Below are 17,106 nucleotides of genomic sequence, written 5' to 3'. Positions count from 1 at the left end.
TGGGCATGGTGGCGCGTGTCTGTAGTCCCAGCTACTCAGGAGGCTGAGGCAGGAGAATTGCCTGACCCCAGGAGGCGGAGGTTGCGGTGAGCCGAGATCGCGCCATTGCACTCCAGCCTGGGTAACAAGAGCGAAACTCCGTCTCAAAAAAAAAAAAAAAAAAAACTTAACCTTTCTTTTTAGGAAAACCAGACTAATTGGTATTCTAGTATTTATACATGTAAAAACATGTGTGCATATGAAAGGTAATGTACAAAAGCTAACATAGTTGGGTAGGGTGATTAAATTTAGGCAATTGCTATTATTTGGAATATTCTAGAATAGTGTTTATTAAAAATGTAAAGTATAGATATGAGAAGCCCTAATCGTGTACCATAAGTAACAATGCAACATAATAAAGACATTAAACATCTCAAGTTTGGAATAAAAGGCCTTTATTCCCACTGAGCTCCAGAGTTGGTCAGACCCTGGGACACATGCCCACTCATATGAGACTGTTGTGTATTAGAAAGCAAAAAAGGAAAGAAAGAAAGAAAAGAAAATACCTCTTTATAGGTCGGAAACCTACTTAGGTAAATAAGTGAGGTTCAGAATGGAGTGAAGCAAAAGTGTGGAATTAGAGGAGTGATACTTCCCTAAACTCAGAAGTGCTCTGTTGGCTTGCTTTCTGCCTCTTGAAACTCTAACCATTCTCCCCAGTTGCAATCATATAAGTATGTGTCTTTCTTTCCCAACAAACTCATGTTCTAGAAATCAGGGGCCCTGCCTTTTTGTTCCATGTGACCGCTCCTATAGTGCACAGCTGACACAACACGTGGCCTCTGGTAGTTCATCAATTACATCTGTCGACTATGCAACCATCCCAATTGCCAGACTCTACAGAGTGTCTATCCAAACACCCTCCTTACAAACTGCCCTGTTCTCTTGCTGGGATTCAAAAGGGCCCTGTGTGCTGGTTATCTACTTGTTCCTCCACAGGAGGAAAAAATAAAATAATCGATGTTGTGTAAAGATGGGATAACACAAAACATGGTAAGAGAACTCACTTGGGAATTTGTGGAAGAGGCTCAAGTGGAATAAATGTATCAAATTTCTTTTCATAAGGCACTCTGGAAAAACAGAAAAGGCAATCATAAAACTGGTATGTTATCTACAGCAACGAGATCAATACATCATTGTATTCAATAGAATGTCCTGTTTTCCAATTTTCAAGTATGAACCTCAAAACTGTAAGGACCACAAATTTTATTTTATTTTATTTATTTTTTGAGACAGGTCTCACTCTGTCCCCAAGGCTGGAGTGCAGTGGCACAATCTCAGCTCACTGTGCACCCTCAACCTTCCCGGCTCAGGTGATCCTCTCACCTCAGCCTCCCAAGTAGCTGGGACTATAGGCGCACACCACCATGCCCAGATAATTTTTTGTATTTTTGTAGAGAAAGGGTTTTGCCATGTTGCCCAGGTAGGTCTGGAATGCCTGGGCTCAAGCCATCCTCTAGTCTCAGCCTCCCAAAGTGCTAGAATTACAGGCATGAGCCACCGTGCCCGGCCTACAGATTTTATTTTATTTTATTTCATTTGTTTTGAGATGGAGTCTCACTTACTCTGTTGCCCAGGCTAGAGTGAGTGCAGTGGTGCAATCTCAGCTCACTGCTATTTCCGTCTTCCAGGTTTAAGTGATTCTCCTGCCTCAGCCTCCTGAGTAGCTGGGATTACAGGTGTCTGCCACCATGCCCAACTAATTTTTGCATTTTTCGTAGAGACGGGGATTTTACCATGTTGGCCAGGCTGGTCTCGAACTCCTGACCTCAGGTGATCCGTCCGCCTTGGCCTCCCAAAGTGCTGGAGTTATAAGGGTAAGCTACAGCGCCCAGCCCACAGATTTTAGTTTTGGTCATTTTTAGTCAACATCATTATATCTTTACATGGTTGATTTTTTAAATGATATTTTTAATGTAATACACCAACTACTTTTTTTTTTTTAATTTAATGTTCGTCCCATTTTTCTCCATTACTTTGGTTTAAGTTTACCTCCAAGTTTAAGTCCACCCACATAGTAGTCACTATAGCCAATGATCTGATTCAGTATGAAAATTTAGAAGTTTTCGAATGTGTGGTAATAGAGATAAGAACAAAATTAACAACGACTTTTTTGTAGTCCAACTCCTGTATGTAATTTTAATTATACACATGCATGTGTGCAGACACTAATTGAATACTAAAGATGAGCTTTTCAAGGAATTTTCATCCAATCATGTCTTGTTGACATCTATCCCTTTTAAAATATAATTTATGTGTAGTAGAGAGACACAATCCCTTTAAAGTTAACTAAATAATGCTAGTATTAACATACACTTACACTGAAAAGTTCACTGGTGGGAGTGTTGATCCTGCTTTGTGAAAGCCTTTACTCTGTTCTGGGTACATATATGGATTATCCCCTGGAGTTAGCTTTGGGATTCCATTCCTTCGATCAATATCTGCGGAGAAGATTTGAAAACAGGATCATGCAAGGGCTGAAGATGACCCACAGATTTTCTGTAAGTATTGGCATGACAGCATAAATAGGATATTTTAGTATTTTGTTATAAATTACAAAGAAGTTTCTCAACGTTCTGTTTGTGAGTATCTTGCCTTAAGGAGATGAAGATAAACACATGAGCCTATGTTTGGGACGTTTTCCAAAACGTGTTGTTATGACTACCTCGTCCTGGAAAAGAATTGTTAGATTCAGATGGAATGTTTTGGTTTAAAATATAAGGTGAATCAGAGGTCTCTTTGCAATGATCCAAAAATCTCTGACCTAAAAATCTCTTCATTCCTGAGCATTAGTGCACTTTGAATCCCCAAGTCTTAGGAAGCCCAAGAAACAAGTGTCCCTGGGGTCTGCCTCTCTGACTGGAGGGGGGTCCCTGAAGGAAACCAGCTAAGGGTGTCTTGCTCCTCCTTCTGCCGGAGGACTGGGGCCATGCAACAGTGGGAGATGGCTTCCTGAGAAGAGCAGGATTACCCAGCAGAGGCTCTGACACCCAGCTCAGCCCCTGCTAAACCCCCAGGAACAAGAAAACTAATCACAGGAGTGGAAGGCATTGGCCTAGTGTAGGGTGATCATTTAAACCCACACACCTAAAGTCCTTAAAATGGCCTATTTAAAAAACTTAAAATTAAATAAATCAACCCACACACTTGACACCAGATGCATCTCCTAAGAGAACAAGGCTGGACTACAAGGCTTACCAGTCTTGGGCTCAGAAAGCAGGGACACATGGCTGGAAACACAACCTCCATCTTTGCCACACACCCAGATTCTTCTAGCTAACTCGGAAAAGCCATCAGCATGACAGATGGGAGTTCCTGAGTTACCCGAGTATTTAATTTTTTGTCTTTTTCTTTCAAAAACCTTTTCAATAACTGACTGTTACACTTTTGATTAGCTCTTCTGTGTAGTGAAATAACATCAACTACACCCTTGCATTGAGTGCCTGCTGGATATGAGATGCTGAGGATTCAAAGCAGAGAGAGTGGAGGTTTAAAATATACAGTGAGGCCGGGCGCGGTGGCTCAAGCCTGTAATCCCAGCACTTTGGGAGGCCGAGGCGGGTAGATCACGAGGTCAAGAGATCGAGACCATCCTGGTCAACACGGTGAAACCCCGTCTCTACTAAAAAAAAATACAAAAAATTAGCTGGGCATGGTGGTGTGTGCCTGTAATCCCAGCTACTCAGGAGGCTGAGGCAGGAGAATTACCTGAACCCAGGAGGCGGAGGTTGCGGTGAGCCGAGATCGCGCCATTGCACTCCAGCCTGGGTAACAAGAGCGAAACTCCGTCTCAAAAATAAAATAAAATAAAATAAAATATACAGTGAATCCCCTGAGGCCAGGAGTTCTAGACTAGCCTGGCCAACATGGTGAAACCCCATCTCTACTAAAAATACAAAAATTAGCTAGGTGTGGTGGCACACGCTTGTAATCCCAGTTACTTGGGAAGCTGAGGCAGGAGAATCGCTTAAACCCGGGAGGCGGAGGTTGCTGTGAGCCAGGATCATGTTACTGCACTCCAGCCTGGGAAACACAATGAGACTCTGTATAAAAAAATATATTAATTAAATAAATTAAATTAAATTAAATTAAATATACAGTGAATCCAAAACCTTTTGAATCCCAAACCAGGGCACTGACAAGTAAGAGTGGAGTGATAAGCAAGATGTGGTGGGAAGGGTTTGGACTTTGGAGTCAGTCACACCTGAGTACATACTCACTCCTGCAGTTTCTTGTTCTGTGCCCGAGAGCTATTTACTTAACCTTCCTAAGCCTTAGTAGCCTCACTTATAAACTGTTTATTTAAAATGGCTACTTTGCAGAGTTACCATGAATACTAAGAATAATATAAGCATAGAACAAGCACTCAAGAAATAGTAGCAATTATTATTATTTGAATTCAGAACCGAACTAATACCCCTCATCCCAATTATTTTTTAATCCAGAAGATATAATTGCTATTTAGCTAAGGTATAAACTTCTCTCCAGGAATCTTATCTAGATGGGAAGACAAGATATGTAAAGAAGAAGATAACACTAAATGGCAGTAAATGCCATATACTCTAGAACAGTGTTCCAACATTTTAGTATGCCTGAAAATCACCTAGGAAACTTGCTTAAAATGCAGGCTTCAACCCAAAAAATCCCAGAACCACCATTTTTTATAAACTCTCCGATTGATTATGATACAGGTGGTCTAAGGAGAATACTTAGAAATAGACTATGGTGGCTGGGCGCCGGGCTCACGCTTGTAATCCCAGCACTCTGGGAGGGAGGCCAAGGTGGGTGAATCACCTGACGTCAGGAGTTCAAGACCAGCCTGACCAACATGGTGAAACCCCGTCTCCACTAAAAATACAAAATTAGCTGGGCATGTTGGCAGATGCCTGTAATCCCAGCTACTCAGGAGACCAAGGCAGGAGAATCGCTTGAACCTGGGAGGCAGAGGTTGCAGTGAACCAAGATAGCACCATGTACTCCAGCCTGGACAACAAGAGTGAAACTCCGTCTCAAAACAACAAAAACTAAAAAAAAAAAACAACAAAAAAAAACCGCTATGGTAAAAGATATCACCAGATAATGTCATTAGAAAGAAAAAGAGCCAATCGTGTGGTGTCAGTATAAGGTGTTACTTTTGGGGAAAAATCTCCCAAACAACACTTCTGAGACAATGTGTTGTTTAAGCTATTAGATACAATATGGGGCCTTGGCATAATTTCTAGATATCTCACCAAAACAGGTATCAGCCCAAAGTGCTGGCCACTATGTATCAACAGCTGATAGACCCATAACACTGCATGATCAGTTCTAATGCTTGTTTGTTTTTAGACAGACCATCCAATTTCTTTACATCCTGAATGTCTTTACATCCAGGAAGTAGAAAATGGGACACATACATTAAGAGACAAATAACCACATGAAGGAGCGACTGTCTATCAAATAACTTACTCTGCCCACATTTCAGTGCCCCAGCGCACTTAGGTAGAGCCATGTTCTGACTGGTAGATTGTGAGCAGAGATGATATGTGCCACTTGTAAAAAGAAACATTTAAGGAGCTGATGTGAAAAACCTTCCAGCATTTTCTCTTTTCCCTTCTATGGCAATCTTAGAAGCCACAGGCTGAGATGGAAAAACACAGATACAAGCAGACAGGATCCGTGGACAGGATCCTTGGAAAGGAGCTGCCCTGGAGAGCTGCTGGATCCACAGTGGACTTTACAAGAGAAAGGAACAAACTTTAGTGCTTAAGCTGCTGAGGTTTCAGGGATTGTTACTGTGGCGGAATCTATCTTATTCTAATACAATATTGCTATACTATAGGAAGAGCTACACAACAGAAAATTATATTTTCAGGACTGGGCATGGTGGCTCACACCTGTAATCCCAGCACTTTGGGAGACTGAGGCAGGTGGATCACAAGGTCAGGAGTTCGAGACCTGCCTGACCAACGTGATGAAACCCCATCTCTACTAAAGATACAAAAATTAGCTGGGTGTGGTGGCATGCGCCTGCAATCCCAGCTACTCAGGAGGCTGAGGCAGGAGAATCGCTTGAACCTGGGAGGTGGAGGCTGCAGTGAGCCAAGATCATGCCACTGCACTCCAGCCTGGACAACAAAGTGAGACTCCATCTCAATAAAAAAGAAAAGAAAGAAAATTACATTTTCAGGCCTATTTCGCTACCACCTACAACCGCAGATGGCATTTTGTTCTGTGGCAACGACTAGGCCTTTAGGGCCAATATCCTGGTTAAGGCTGATGGATAACGTCAACAATTATTTAAAGATATTTTGATTGATTTTTTTCTATAATAATGTGTTGCATTCCAGTTTAAAATGGCAGTTGGTTGGCAATCCCTGAGCCTACCTCTTCATCTCATCCAAGAAATAATGAGTTGGGGCAGGGTGTGGTGGCTCATGCCTGTAATTCCAGCACTTTGGGAAGCTGAGGCAGGTGGATCAGTTGAGGTTAGGAGTTTGAGACCAGCTTGGCCAACATGGTGAAAGCCTGTCTCTACAGAAATACAAAAATTAGCCAGGCATGGTGACACATGCCTGTAATCCCAGCTACTCGGGAGGCTGAAACATGAGAATTGAACCCAGGGGGCAGAGGTTACAGTGAGCCGAGGTCACACTACTGCACTCCAGCCTGAGTGACAGAGTGAGACTCTGTCCCAAAAACAAACAAAAAAAAAGAAATAATTAGTGGGGAGAGAATTTCATAAAGGAAGTAGTGTCCAGTGTCAAGCTTGACAGTATCGAGTGCTACAGTGACATCAAGGAAGAGAAGAAATAGAAAAAGCCCATTGTGTTTGATGTTTAAAGAAGTCACTGTATATCACCTAAGTAATCACACTGAAACAAATCAAGCCTGTACATCCAACTACCATTTCACGGGAAGTACATAGGAAAGAGAAACCTGTTAAATGGTACCCAGGGATGTAATCAGCAAAGTCCTGATCATGGCCTAGTTTCTTCACTAAACAAATTGCAAGAAAAAAGGAAGGAGGACCTATATATTGAAACTTAAGAGACATACCGACCAATTTCAATCTATGGGCCTTACTTGGATCCTGATCCAAACAAACTAAATATTTTTAAATTATGGCATTTATGAGGCAATGGGATATTTGGACACAGAATATATTAAGCAATTACTGTTAATTTTAAAAAATATGATATGGAATTGTGGTTATGTTAATAAAATAATCCTTATCTATCAGAGGTAGATATGATATATTTAGAGATGAAATAATATGATGTCTGGAATTTGCTTTAAAATAATCCCTGGCCGGGCGCAGTGGCTCAAGCCTGTAATCCCAGTACTTAGGGAGGCCGAGGCGGGTGGATCACGAGGTCAAGAGATCGAAACCATCCTGGTCAACATGGTGAAACCCCGTCTCTACTAAAAATGCAAAAAATTAGCTGGGCATGGTGGCGCGTGCCTGTAATCCCAGCTACTCAGGAGGCTGAGGCAGGAGAATTGCCTGAACCCAGGAGGCGGAGGTTGCGGTGAGCCGAGATCGCGCCATTGCACTCCAGCCTGGGTAACAAGAGTGAAACTCCGTCTCAAAAAAAAAAAAATAATAATAATCATCATCATCATCATCATCCCTGGGGGGAGGGGTAATGATGAAACAAGTTAGCCAGGTGTTGATTATTATTGACGCTAAGTGGATGAGTACATCTGGTTTCACTATGCTATTGTTTGAAAATTTACCTAATGAGTTTTTCTTTTTTAAAAAATGTGAAATATGGGTTACCACTGGAGTTGGGGTTTACCAGTGGAGTTGGAATATTCAGGGAAGAACATATTGGAGGCTTCAAAGATAAAGATAATATTTTATTTCTTAAGTGGAGTAAAAGAACACAAGTATTTGTGATATTTCATTCTATATAATCAACACATTTTTTATAAATATGTCATTGCATTTACTTAGTATTTATAAAACTCTAAAGGAATAAGGGATGTAGAGAGGAAAGGAGGAAAGGAAAAAGGAAGGAAGGAATGAGAGGGAAGAGAAGGGAAGGAAGGAGGAAGGGGGGAAGGGAAAGGAAAGGAGAGGGAAGAAACATAAACATAAGATTCAGAATCAAGTGGTTTACTTTTGAGCCAGGAGGGCAGTGACGAATGGGGATTAGGATTTGGATCATTTTGATAATCCCATTTACTTTCGATGGGTACTTGCAGCTCAAGAGTGCAGGGTGGGCCAGCTGCAGTGACTCACACCTGTAATACCAGCACTTTGGGAAGCCAAGGCCAGCTGATTGCTTGAGCCCAGGAGTTTGAGACCAGCCTGGGCAATATGGAGAAACCCTGTCTCTACTAAAAACAGAAAAATTAGCCAGGCGTGGTGGCACATGCCTGTAGTCCCAGCTACTTGGAGGCTGAGGTTGGAGGATTGCTTGAACCTGGGGCTGGGGGACAGGCATTCCAGGCTCCAGTGAGCCAACATGGTGGCACTGCACTCCAGCCTGGGCCACAGAGCAAGACCCTGTCTTTAAAAAAAAAAAAAAAAGTGCAAGGTACAGGACTCCTCACATATTCCCATATCAATGACCACTCTCCCAGCTCACCTACTATGGCTTTCCACGTATTTTTCTACCTAGATAAATGAAAGCCTCAATTCTCAAAACTACTTGTCTCTGCTGTGAGTTTAAAAGTCTATTTTAAAACTCAAAAATGAGAACAGTCTACTTATTTCTCTTTGTATTCCTGCTACAGCAATCCTATTTATTTCTGGAGCAGTGGTGGCCTCCTACACAGGGATTTATATAGAAAAGTGTGTCATAAATGGTCCGTTAGTACTCAGCAACTTTTTAGGGTATTTTAATAAATCTTTTATGAGTAGGTTGGGGCAAAGAACTCACCAAGCTATAAACCAAGGAGATATAGATACACAGGTGCATATATATTCATTTCAATAGCCCTTAATTAAATAAGCTATAAAATAAAAACATGCACTTTAGGCTGAGGTCTATGAGATGTTTTCCTTGTGGAGAATATAAAGTACAATTTAAATGTGTATGCCAGGCAGCATCTAATTGGAACATAAATTCTTTTCTTCAGACTTCAATGGAGGTTTCTATTAATAAGTATCTGAGGGAACTTATCTGATGACTTAAATGTCACATTTGCATTTTATGAAATTCAGAGAAAAAAGAAAATGTGGATCAGCATCTGTTGCGAGTTCTCTGCCAAAGCATGCAGCCTGCCAACTGTCCCCTTCACTTTTCTGGCTTCCTGGCTCCACTGGGGGAACATGGTGACTCTACAGGGCTGCCCCCAGCTACAGAACTCAGGGCCTATAGAATCACGACTCGAGAGTTTTTCTGGGATGGCACAGTCAAGATCCAGAAGGAAACATCACCGTATTTCTTTCTCCCAAAGCATTTGTCCACCGTCCTCTCTGATAGAGACCTCTTGTTGCCGAGGAAGACTCCATTAAAGAAGCACTGCTTTCCAACATGGTAGGTGTGGATATTGCTGCTAAGCCTCGGGTAAAATGTCCACTCAGGACGATGCCCATCTTCTGTAAGACACCAGAAAGCCTTCCCTTATTGCTGCTCCCAGGCTCGTAATGCAACTGGATGACAAAAAGCTGTGAAAACTCCCCAGGCACTACCTGGCTATACAACCTTTAATTAATGCGTATAATCCCTTGGTTCTACATCAGAGACAGCAGGGAACTCTGTGGGACTAGGCACAAAAGGAAAGGAAGTAGTGGGAGAGCTACCTAAGAGGCCTTTTTTGCTTTTGTTTGTTTGTTTACCCTCTTCACCCTCTCCTTCAAAAATAAAGCCAACTTTATGTCTGGAAGTTAAGTGTTGATTGGGAAGTTCAGAGACAGTCTTACAGGCACCTGTGATGCAATCTTCACTCTGATAACTGTGTAGGAAAAATAGAATGCCATCAACCAGCAAATGGCTAGGCCAGTGCCATCCACATTGTACCTCAATTGGATGAAAGATGGTGTTGGCTGCAACAATAGGACACACATGTGCAATGGTGACACCGGGAAATGTACCCGTGATGATTTCAAATGAGAAAAGCTGCCATGAGACCTCAGGCTAGTTTCTGGGCCTTGCAGTGCCTTTGTTTCATCATCTGATACATTTCCTGTATTGCTAACAGTGACTTTAAACAATAAAAGATCCCCTAGCAGCTCAAGGGATGCTGGAGAAATGTGGGCTCTGGGATAGCCAAGAAGAACACAGGCTTTGAAACAAGCACGTTTGTGTTCTGATCCCATCACTGTACTTCCTAGCCATGTAGCTTTATGGATGACTGAATATCTCAAAGCCTCAGTTTCCTCCTCTGTAAAATGGGTATGTCTATATTAGCCACATAGATCTATATGTATTGACACAGAAAGAGGTCCATGATCTATTTATACCAGTTTGTATATTAACCCATTTGTTTTATATCTATATGTGTACACATATGTATATATACATACACACACATTTCAGAATACTGTAAAAATATATATCAACTCTTCACAGCTGTGGGGCAGAATAGGGATATTGCTGGAGAATATTGGCGAAGGGGTTTTTATACTCTATATACTTCTATATTATTTTAATATCTTGCTGCAGTATTTTAATGGGTTTTATATAAAGGCATTTCATTTTTGAAAAACATATAATACCTTCCTGGCAGAAGTATTGTGAATTTTGAGATAAAGCATGTCAAATGCCTGGCAGTTGTGGGTCTTCAGTGACGGTGGCCAACAGTATGGCAGACTTCTGAAAAGACCTGGGGCACAGAGGCCTGTGGAGGAGGGCCTGTGACTTACTTGTCTGCAACTTAAGCAGGCTGAATTCCTCAGGATACTTATGCTTTTGGACTTCAGGCAATGATGTATCAGAGGAGTGCTCAGAATGTGAGGAGGAGGATTTCCGATCCAAGTCAGCAGTGCTGCTGGGAAGAAAGCAGAAGGGCTGGATTCTTCCACATGCTTAAACTGGTAGTTAGAGCCTGATCTCACATAGTTCACGCTAGAATTGCCCTCACTTATGAGAACTGGGACTGCTCCTCTATAAAAGTCCCTGAGCATATCATTTATTTACTCACAATTTGAGGGGACTGAAACTTATTCAAAAGATTGGTATTCAGTGGCTCACACCTGTACTCCCAAAACCTTGGGAGCCTGAGGCAGGTGGATCGCTTGAGGCCAGGAGTTTGAGACCAGCCTGGGCAATGTAGTGAGATCTCATCTCTACTAATTTTTTTTAAAGGATATTTAAAAATAATTTGGTGGTTCCTCAAAAAGTTGAATATAGAATTACCATAAGATTTGGCAATTCCCTTTCTAGGTATATACCTAAAAGAACTGAAAACAGAGATTCAAACAGATACTTATACTTGCATGTGAGTGTCCTTTGCAGCATTATTTATAATAGGCAAAAAGTGGAAACAACCCAAATGTCTATCAAGAGAAGAATGAATAAGAAAAATGTGGTACATAATACGTTCCGTGGAATATTATTCAGCTTAGAAAGGAATGAAGTGGCCTGAGCAAAAAAGTGAGCCCTCATCTCTATTAAAAAAAATTTAATTAGCTAGGTGTGGTGGTGCATGGCTGTAGTTCTAGCTACTTGGGAGGCTGAGGTGGGAGGATCACTTGAGCCCAGGAAGTGGAGGCTGCAGTGAGCAGTGATTGTGCCACTGCACTCCAGCCTGGGCTATAGAGTGAGATCCCATCTCTTTAAAAAAATGTTTTTAATCACTAAAATGGCAAATGTTGTGCCATATATATTTTACCACAATTTTTAGAAAGGAATTATATGTGTTATAACATGTATGCACCTTGAAAGCATTACACTAAGTGAAAGAGGCCAGACACCAAAGACCACGTATTGATAATTCCATTAATATTCTATGTCTGAAATAGGCAGATCTATAGAGACAAAAAGTAGATTATGGTTGTCTCAGACTAGAGGGATAGGAAGACAAGGGTGTGGGGGGATGATTGCTAAAGGATATGGATTTCTTTTTGTGGTGATGAGAATGTTCTAAAATCGGTTGTGGTGAAAGTTGTACAACTTTATGAATACACTAAAAACCATTGAGTTGTATGTACACTTTAAATGGGTGACTTATATGGTATGTGAATTATGTTTAAATGACTCTGTTACCAGAAAAAGCATGTTCAATAAAACCATTACATGCAAATAAAAACTCAATCAGTATACGGAGAAGATGAAGAAATAATCAAAAACAAACCCAGGTGGAAATGATTACAATAATAGAGTATTTGTTTAGTGCTGAACTTCCTAGCAGCTTATAAAGGCCCACAACAGACTATGGTGGGTGTCAGCAGAACATGCAATCACTTCTAGTTTATATGGCTTTGCATCTGATACCCGGCCTTGGACAATGTGTTCAGGTATAATGATCTGTTATTAAGTGACAGAATCTTTTTTCATAACACTGTAGCACTTGTATTTAAATGGTATCAAAGCAACTTCATATTGCTTGTCCTGTTTGCTCCCTACTAACAATCCTGTGATGTAGATAGGACAAATAACTCAGTGCCCCCACCCCAAATTCGAATATAAGCAATTTTGGAGGTGTGTTAGTTTCCATGACCAGAGTATAGCTAGAGACAACTGGAATTGGGGCTCAATATCTCAGAACTGTCACTCTCCTCTTCTTATCCTGACACCTGGGCTTCATTTTTGCCAATTGCAGATGAGCTTCTTCACAAGAGCAAAAAGCCACTGATAGCCCAGATTTGAATTCTCATTGTCTTCTGACCAATTTTTATTCCCATCTCCAATGTGAAAAATCTCAGGCAAGGACTCATTGGCTCAGTTTAGATCATACATTCTCCCTTAAATCAATTAAGAAGTGGAGACAAGTAAGACGATGATAGCTTCTATTTGGAATACTCATTAAAACTGGGTAGGCAGGAGTTCAAGACCAGCCAGGGAAACATAGCAAGACCTTGTGTTAAAATGTTTAAAAACTGGGTAGGGAAGGGTGGGTGCAGTGACTCCTGCCTATAATCCCAACAGTTTGGGAGGCCGAGATGGGTGGATCACCTGAGGTCAGGAGTTTGAGACCAGCCTGGCCAACATAGTGAAACCCCATCTCCACTAAAAATACAAAATTAGCCAGGCATGGTGGTGTGCACCTTTAATCCCAGCTATTCAGGAGGCTGAGGCAGGAGAATCACTTGAACCCAGGAAGCAGAGGTTGCAGTGAGCCGAGATCACACCATTGCACTCCAGCCTGGGCAACAAGAACAAAACTCCATCTAAAAAACAAAACAAAACAAACTGGGAAAGAAGGAGTGAAAATCAGTTCCCCAGAAAAAGGAGAATAGCATAGACGAGGCCAGGCCACTGGGAAGTCAGTGGAAGCCGAGCAGCTTCTACAATATGTGAACACAAGCAAGGGATTGGAGGGAGCCACTTCAAGCAAAGGAGGCAAAGTGAGCAAAGGCATAGAAGGAAGAAACACCAGGAAAATGAAGAAATTTGATGTGGCTGTGGCAGGACTACTGGAGATAAAGCTGGAGACGAGAAGGAGACAGATCTGGAGAACTTGCAGTTCATATGAAGGGGGACTCTTTTTTATCAAGCTTTCATGGGATTTCATTAAATAGTGGTAAGCAAGGACATGGCATGGTCACATACGGTTAGAAAACTCTGGAAGCGGGGCCTATATTCAACATCCTTAAAGAAAAGAACTTTCAACCCAGAATTTTACATCCAGCCAAACTAAGCTTCATAAGCGAAGGAAAAATAAAATCTTTTGTGAACAAGCAAGCACTCAGAGATTTCATCACCACCAGGCCTGCTTTACAAGAGCTTCTGAAAGAACCCACTACACGTAGAAAGGAACAACCAGTATTAGCCTTTCTGAAAAATACCAAAAAGTAAAGAGCATCAACATAATCCAGAATTTACATCAACTAATGGGCAAAACAGCCAGCTAACATTAAATGGCAGTATTAAACTCACATATATTATTATTAATTCTAAATTTAAATCGACTAAATCCCCCAATCCAAAGACACAGACAGGCAAAAAAAGCCAAAACCCATTGGTATGCTACATCCAGACCCATCTCACATGCAAAGATACACAAAGACTCAAAACAAAGGGATGGAGAAAGATTTACCAATCAAATGGAGAGCAAAAATAAATAAATAAATAAAAAGCAGGAGTTGCAATTTTTGCCTCTGATAAAATAGACTTCAAAGCAACAAAGATCATAAGAAGCAAAGAAGGATATTACATAATGATAAAAGGATCAGTGCAACAAGAAGAGCTAAAGATCCTAAATACATGCACACCCAATACAGGAATACCCAGATACATAAGACTTATAAAGAGACTTAGACTCCCACACAGTAATAGTGGGAGACTTCAACATCAATATTAGACAGATCAATGAGACAGAAAATTAACAACGATATCCAGGATTTGAACTCAGATCCGGAACAAGTAAACTTAATTTACATTTATAGAACTCTCCACTTTGAATACACAAAATATACACTCTTATCAGTACCACATCACACCTATTTACAGGTTTAAATGAAATATTGGTTGGCTACTTGTTTGTTATTTTCTTCCCTCATTCTTTTTTCATGTCTCTATTATGAAGCACAATTATAGGCATACCCATTTTTAGACTGCATTCTAGCCTGGGCAATAAAGCAACACCCCTGTTCTCTCTCCCTCTTCCTCTTCCTCTTTCTTCATCTCCTTCATTTTTTTTTTATTCTTTTTTTCTTTCTTTCTTCTTTTTTTTTTCTTAAAAAAAGAAAACTCTGGAAGCTGTGAAAGGAATGGACTTTGAGAATATAAAACTTAAGTCAGGGAGTCCATTTAGGAGAGCATAGTGGGCAGCTTCTGACATGGCCACAAATGATCTCTACATTTTGGCATTTATTCCCTTCTGTAATCTTCTCCCTTTGAGCATAGGTTAGATCCACTGACTCACTTTCAACAAAGAGAAAACAGCAAATGTCATGGATATCACTTCTGAGGTTAGGTTACAAAGAGAGACTGTGGTTTTTCTTGTGTGCACCCCCGCTCGCTTGTGAGGAGAGACAGCTGCTGTTGTGAGATGCCCTCTGTAGAGACAAGGAACTGAGGGAAGCCTGTGGCAACAGCCAGCGGGAAACTGAGCTCTCAGCCCCAGCAGCCTGTGAGGAAGTGAATCCTGCCACCAACCATGTGAGTGAGCTTGGAAGTGGATCCCCCCCTCCCCGCCACCATTGAGCCTTCAGTTGAGCCCAAAGCCCTGGCCAGCATCTTGATTGCAAGCTCATGAGAGAGACTTTGAGCCAGAGGCATTCATCTGGGTTACACACAGATTCCCGACCTGCAGAAAATGTGAGATAATAAATGTTTGTTGTTTTAAGGCACTAAGTTAGGATGATTTGTTGTGCACCAATAGATAACTAATCTAGAAGATACTACAGTAGTCCAGGTAAGAGATGATCAGGACCTGGAGTGGGACCAAGGTAATATAGAAGGAGTGGAAGAGATGGACTTACATGGTATTTCAGGGCTTGATCACCAATTGGTTGGGTGAGTGGGAGGAGACAAGTATGATCCATTAATCTACACCTTTGGGGCTGTATGAATACTGAGATTATCAACTGAGACAAGGAACAGAGAAGGATCTGGTTTGTGAGGATGGGTGATGAGAAGTTCAGTCAACGCATGCTGAGTTTGAGGGGCCTGTGGGACATCAGGTGGAGATAGCTAGAAAGCAGTTCAATATATCATTCTGAAGCCTGGGGCTATGTCTAGACTGGAGCTTTAGATTTGGCTACACATGCTTTGACTGAGTTAGGTCCTCCATAACCCAGGCATCATGAGAGATAAAGGGGACTTATTTAGGTGGGAATTAGGAATGCGGAACTGGCAGGAACCGCCCAGTTCCCCATCCTACAGGACATGAACTTCACAGTCTGGGCTTTCTTTCCCTGCCAATACATGGACCCACTGCTGTTGCTGGTGATATAGTTCTGTTTCAGAGGACCTAAAGAGGCAGAGTTTAAGAATTATGCCAGCCTCTTCTATGTCCAGTGCTGAGGGCAGCAAGTCCACTTGCAGCAGATCTTATTATCTAAAGAATCACCTAAGCAACTTCCCTTAACTTTGACTGAATAAATCCACTTCTAGGAATTTACTTTTATTATATAACCAGGGATGGGCAAAAGCCGAATGTACAGGGGCACTTATTACACCACTATTTACAATAGTAAATCTTTAAAATTATAGGTCACTGGTTAGACTGTGGTCTATTCATCTGACACTCCAGCACTGTAGTTACTGAAAACTATGTTCTTGAAAAACACTCAGAGGTATGAGAAAATTCTCTCCACATGCTGCTTGGTGAAAAAGCTGACTTTATAAGATGTCCTTCAGTAGGTGAATGAATAAATAAACTGTGGGGCATCCAGACAATGGAATATTATTCAGCATTGAAAAAAATGAGCTATTAAGTGGTGAAATGACAAGAAGGAAATTTAAATGCATATTGTTAAGTAAGAGAAGCCAATCTGAAAAGGGTATGTACTATACGATTCCAACTATATGTCATTCTGGAAAGGAAAAAACTATGGAGACAGTAAAAATATCTGTGGTTGCCAGGGGTGGGAGGGGTGGGAAGGGATGAATAGATGGAACACACAGGATTTTTAGGGCAGTGAAACTACTCTGTATGATACCATAATATGCTGGGAGCACTGGCTCGTGCCTGTAATCCCAGCGCTTTAGGAGGCTGTGGTAGGTGGATCACTTGAGTCCAGGAGTTTGAAACTGGCCTGGGTAACATAGTAAGACCATGTCTCTACAAAAAAAAAAAAAAATTAAAGAAATAATTAAGGCGGGCGCGGTGGCTCAAGCCTGTAATCCCAGCACTTTGGGAGGCCGAGGCGGGTGGATCACGAGGTCAAGAGATCGAGACCATCCTGGTCAACATGATGACACCCCGTCTCTACTAAAAATACAAAAAATTAGCTGGGCATGGTGGTGCGTGCCTGTAATCCCAGCTACTCAGGAGGCTGAGGCAGGAGAATTGCCTGAACCCAGG

At 41.5% G+C, this 17,106-nt stretch overlaps 1 protein-coding gene across 2 annotated transcripts in view; it reads right to left on the bottom strand.

The window, feature by feature from the left end:
* The window catches only part of SPATS1 (spermatogenesis associated serine rich 1), a 34,464-nt gene that overhangs the window by 6,258 nt on the left and 11,100 nt on the right, over window positions 1-17,106 (bottom strand). The window contains exons 4-7 of one of the 2 annotated variants that reach the window (XM_032299586.1): window positions 10,838-10,962; window positions 9,410-9,571; window positions 2,360-2,480; window positions 1,047-1,109 (exon numbers count right to left, since the gene is read on the bottom strand). In XM_032299586.1, coding sequence (XP_032155477.1) covers window positions 1,047-1,109; window positions 2,360-2,480; window positions 9,410-9,571; window positions 10,838-10,962 — 471 coding nt within the window. The remainder of the gene's footprint in view (window positions 1-1,046; window positions 1,110-2,359; window positions 2,481-9,409; window positions 9,572-10,837; window positions 10,963-17,106) is intronic. The other variant, XM_032299587.1, reaches the window with a different exon arrangement.

This window comes from Sapajus apella, unplaced genomic scaffold (genome assembly GCF_009761245.1).
Source record: "Sapajus apella isolate SASKATOON/1434 unplaced genomic scaffold, GSC_monkey_1.0 scaffold41, whole genome shotgun sequence".
In the NCBI taxonomy this organism is placed as follows: Eukaryota; Metazoa; Chordata; class Mammalia; order Primates; family Cebidae; genus Sapajus; species Sapajus apella.
The sequence above is the reverse complement of the archived record's forward strand: the minus strand, read 5'-3'. Positions and strand labels throughout refer to the sequence as shown.